General features: G+C 32.0%; 1 protein-coding gene across 1 annotated transcript in view; it reads left to right on the forward strand.

The window, feature by feature from the left end:
• Window positions 1-1,522, forward strand: part of LOC117171086 — a 2,858-nt gene extending 1,336 nt beyond the window's left edge. Inside the window, exons 2-3 of the mRNA XM_033358139.1 lie at window positions 1,132-1,348; window positions 1,438-1,522. Coding sequence (XP_033214030.1) covers window positions 1,132-1,348; window positions 1,438-1,522 — 302 coding nt within the window. The remainder of the gene's footprint in view (window positions 1-1,131; window positions 1,349-1,437) is intronic.
• Window positions 1,523-5,458: the final 3,936 nt, after the last annotated feature.

The following is a 5,458-nucleotide window of genomic DNA, read 5'->3' on the forward strand; positions in this document are numbered from 1 at the left end:
TGACGAATCATTCTATAGAGATGGCATTACTAGACTAGAACACCGCTATGAGAAATGTATCAGCCTTTGAGGAGATTATGTTGAGAAATAAAAAAAAAAAAAATTCTTAAAAACGTTGTTTTTCTTGGTCAGGCCGGAAACTTATCAATCCACCCTCGTATTGCTCAGTTGGAATCTAGCATCGGCAGAATTCGAAAGAACCTTAGTGCAGTTCACGAAACTTTGCAACCGTTTGCAGCAGCCGTCTGAGTAGATACTGGGACCATTACAGGCTCTTATCTCATCATCGGCAGTCATCGCTTTAGAGTGGAAAATCTCTTAAGAGCAATAGACGTATGTTTCAAATGCATCCATGCATTTCACGCTCTGTACCCTATGCAAAGCGAGGCCTTATGGCTTCTTGTACAATTAGCATTGTATTTCATAAACACTCCGTGGGACAAGCCAATACCCGAAGTAACTTCGGTTCTCTATGAATTAGACAGCATTCCTTAGGTTCATCAGTCATTAAATATAATAGATTATGATAAGATGTTTTGATCTGATATTGATTAGGATTATATGTTCCTATACTTCATCTCATGGTCGTTAATATTTCCATGCAGTTTTCTTGAAGCTTTTTTTTCAGTGAAGTTACAAATAAAATGCCTCGTTGCACAGAATGTAAAACTCTTTTACCCATTGTCGTAGGATTGCAATTGCATTTAAAAATTATTCACCGTGATTTTAATTCGCAAAAGTTTAGACGCCAAGCAGAAAATTGTTATAGAGATTTTGGCTAATGGCAACAGTTTAGAAGACATTTAATTTCCTTTCATAAATGCGAGATTAACAATCGCGCACAGCCAAAAAAACGAAAGTACAGTGAAACTGAAGATAAAGATGTACACTCTAATAAAAACTTAAATAATTATGTTTCTGTCTTTAAAGATCACATCGCTATAGTTGATAAGATTAATAAAGTCAAAACATAATTGAATCCGTTTGACAATACTTTGAAAAAAGTTTTAGTACCTGAAGAAAACAATACCATTGACAATAATTTGGACAAGATAGTTAAAAGTCTTAATCTACTTTCAACCGAATATAAACTCTTTAAGCTCTTTGAAGATACTAGTTATTTTATTACAGCTGCAAATCGAATAGCAGGTGATAAAATGGATGATAAGTTTGATGACGGATGCATGTCTAAGGAAAAAGCTGCAGTAAAATCTAAATTTGTACCACTGAGAGAAGTCCTTCAAGCTTTCTTTGGTTTACATGGGGTTTTAGAGATTGTTTTACATCATATGAAATCATTAAGAGAACAAACTCAAGTTTTAAGCCATTTCGTACAAGGAAGATTATGGCGAGAAAAAGTGCGACGCTATTTTGTCGGAAAAATTTTTATTCCTATTTTTCTGTATTTTGATGATTTCTAAGTGAATAATGTTTTAGGAAGTCACCAAGGAGTTCAGAAGCTAGGAGCAGTATACATTGTAATACCTTGCTTGCCGCCAGGGTTTCGACCTGGTTTGGATAATTTATTTCTAGCTCTTCTGTTTCACTCATACGACCGCACTAATTACGGAAATAGAAGTAGTTTCAGATGTCTTGTGGATAAAAATAGTTTCTTGCAAGATAATGACATAACTTTAAATTTAAATGCAGAAAACAAAACAGTGTATTGTACTCTAGGTTTATTGATTGTAGATGATTTAGGATTATATTCTGCAATGGGGTACGTTGAATGTTTCAGAGTGACGCATTTTTGTAGATTGTGCAAAACAAAACTTAAAGATACATATTATGACCGCCTTGAAAGGAAAGAAGAACTACACAAAAACACGAATATGAAAGCGATTTGGAAAAAGGAATGTCGGCTTCTAGCTTAAAAGAAAAATCAGTTTGGAATGAAATCAAATACTTCCATATTCTTGAGAATTACTATATGGATGTGTTTCACGATTTCCATGAAGGCGGTTTGAGGTATGCCATAGGCCACGTACTACATCATTTTCTATTTAAAGTGGATCAGCTAATTACTCTTGCAATCTTTAATGACAGATTAAGAACCTTTAACTACAATGTAAATGGCATAACAAATAAGCCTCCACCAATTACACTAGATGAGGCTAAAAACAAATACTTGTCAATGTCTGGCAGCGAAATGTATAACTTTGCTTTTATTTTTCCTATGCTGATTGGTGATTACGTGCAGAATGATGAAGTGTGGGAATTTTATCTTATTTTGAGATGTATACTTGACATTGTTTCAGCAACAAATATTCAAGTTGAGTGTTGCAAACAGCTTGACAAACTTGTCGCTGAACATCGCCGACTTTACGTTAAATTATTTAGAGATGCCATCAAACCCAAGCACCATAATATGGTCCATTACGGAGGAGTGATGATGATGTCAGGACCTATAAGTCTTTTAAGTACTATTAGAGGTGAAGGCTAAGCATAGAAATTGTAAGCTAAGTGCTCATGCGACTTGTTCTAGGCGAAACATCACTCATACGCTTGCTTCAAAACAACAACTTAAATTATGCTATCGACTTATTTTCAAGAAAGCTTTGGTACCTAAATTTTAAATTGGACCAAGTGACGTCATTGAAGCTTGTTTCAGATTGAAAATATATAATACGACACTCCCGCGTGAGTCTCAGTCATCTTTCATTGAAGTGCCATGGATAAATTCTAAAGCAATAGAATATAAAGTTGGTACTTGTGTCATACTATGTTTTGAGTTTCATGATGGTCTCCCATTTGGTATTATTGATATTATTCTGTGCAAGGAGGCAGTAGAAGTATGTTATATTTGTAATTGCTTGCCAATAACTGAATACAATGATAAACTATATGCATACGAAGTCAAAGAAAGCTGTCAAGTAGTCTGCCATTTGCTTGAAAAAATATTTTCTCCATTCCCTGCGATTTTAAATAGCATGGGCAATGGAAAACTCTATGTAACATTAATACACGTCCTTTAGATGAAAACCTTAAGCCTTGCATCCAGCTTGGTAGTTTAACAAAAAGTTATATATATATAGCTCTCGTTTATCTCCATAGATAATATTATATACCCTATATTTTATAGAAGCAATTTTTGTTTGACACGCACTTTTACTTTTAGTAATAATTATATCTTTTTTTAAAGATGTTCTGAAAAATTTTTCTATTTGTGAAATAAGCAAAACAGGCTGTGATGAACAATTAATGAAAAGAATGTGAGTTTCACTATCAATCTTAATTGAAAGTTCAAAATATAGCTTTGAATAAAAGTATTTTAATTATAACATTTATATTAAACAATGGTTCAATTTTCACGTTATAAGTTTGTTTTGCTTAAAACGAAATATTATTAATTATGTTCTTTGGTTAATGTAAACTGCATAATGTTGTTTAGGAGTAATTTAAGTTGGACGTACGTTTACTTTTAATAATATTTATAGCCGACATATTTTCAAAGAGAGATTACGAAAGTATTGCGCGCTTCATAAAATAAGCAATACATGCTGTGATTAATAATTAATAAAAGGAATGTAAATTGGAGTATATTATAGTATAATTATAAAGTTTAAGATAGCCCTGCAGTATCAGAGTATTTTATGTTTGTAACTTTCATCAAATGTTCGTTTCATTTTCATCATATGGTTTGTTCTGCTTAAAACAAAATATAATAATGATCTTCTTTTATGTAATAAAAATATTTTGTAGAAATAAGGCGCTCAACGTGCGCATACATTATTATAATAATTATTAGCTTATTTGTTTTCTTCGAGAGATTGCAACATACTAATGTGATTTATATAAATTAAGCAAAACAGGCTGTGATAAATAATAAATAATTTCACTAATATCTTAAAGTGTAATATCTATTTTATTTTACTAACTATTGTAATTATTTATACCTTTTTGTTAGCAGTCTCTAACCATTCTTATTTTATATAGAAATCTGCAATTAGAAATATTCCAGTGGGCTGGGGACATAATTTTTTGGAACGTGTTAAAAGCTGAACGGAGTTCAGCGTCCCTAAGACGTCCCAAAAAACATGCTCGCGTGCCCAATGGGATCTTTTTAATTCAGTTTTCGATAGTTTTTTGATAGCTATTTTAATTAGTCCCTGTACTAAAAACAAAATGGGTACACCCAAAAATTTATTAGTAGATACTACTCACTATATTAGTAAGCTCAACTACCTACAGATAGTCATTTTGACAATCTAAAGTAGTTATTCTACCTGATTAAATAGTAACGACAACTACTCGTGGCCCAACTAGCAAAAATTGTTCCCACAACTAACTGAATAACAATACTATTATTTACTAACTAAAATAGTTGTTCGTATAAATACATCATGCACTATCAAAGTAGTTTGTTGGCAACTACAATTACTATCTTCACTAATATAACCTTCAAAGGAGAACTAATGGCGACTTGTTACCGTAGAAAACTGGTTAGTTACTGTTACCATCGAAGTAGTTATCGCAGCTTATACCGACTCTACTAATAAGGAGCTTCTTGTTGCAAATAACCATTTTTTCCAGTCGATCGCTAGTCCTCCTACGAAGTTTATATTAATGAGGATAGTAATTCTGCCGTCTAAACTAAAAAGACACATAAGTGGCACTTTTATGAAAAATGAGTTTTTGGTATCGTTGGATTCGTGAGAGAAAGCTGCATCTAATTGTGTTAATAAAATCTATTAATTATTAATATTTATTGCAAAAAACGATCGTTTCTCATTAGAAAATTCGAAAAAGTTTTAAAATGCAACAGAAAAAGATACGCAAAGCACTGCTTACTACTACTGGTTACTACTTTAAGTAGTAAAATCAACTAATTTATTTGTACAATAACTAATTTAATAGTAAGACTTGATAGTAATATATAATAGTAATATACTTGATATCACCCTGATCGCTCGTCAGTTGCGAGGATATATCGATAGATAGTTTTTTAAATCAAAACATACTTTTTTATTAGTCTCAAAAATCATTTCAGAAAACTAATTGCAGCTGTTTACTAATTGAATCAATTTCCTTAATATTTGGTACGGTTCATCTAATCACATCCATCCCATTTCCCCAATTTCTTTTAATTTCGCTGAATTCAGTAATTACAACAAGAATAATCAACAAGACAAATTAAAAATGGAAACAGGTTAATGCTAATAAATATTATTATTTAGATAAAAAAAGGGTTTGCTACATACAAAAATCTTTAAAAATCGAATACGCACTTTGGTAAAACTATTTTATCGTAAAGTTATTTTTTATACAATAATTGAAAAAAACAAATTTCATAAAATATTAGCTAAAATTTTAACGTAGAAATAATTTTGGCCAGCCTCCCTAGTGAAAAATGTTCTGGTTGTCTGATGTTAGATCTGGCTCAGATCTGCCGACATCTAGGCCGTCTTGTCATGACGGTCTAGTCTGGCCCAGATCTGGGACTGGTCAGCAATCCATA

Source organism: Belonocnema kinseyi, chromosome 4, assembly GCF_010883055.1.
Source record: "Belonocnema kinseyi isolate 2016_QV_RU_SX_M_011 chromosome 4, B_treatae_v1, whole genome shotgun sequence".
NCBI classification, from domain to species: domain Eukaryota; kingdom Metazoa; phylum Arthropoda; class Insecta; order Hymenoptera; family Cynipidae; genus Belonocnema; species Belonocnema kinseyi.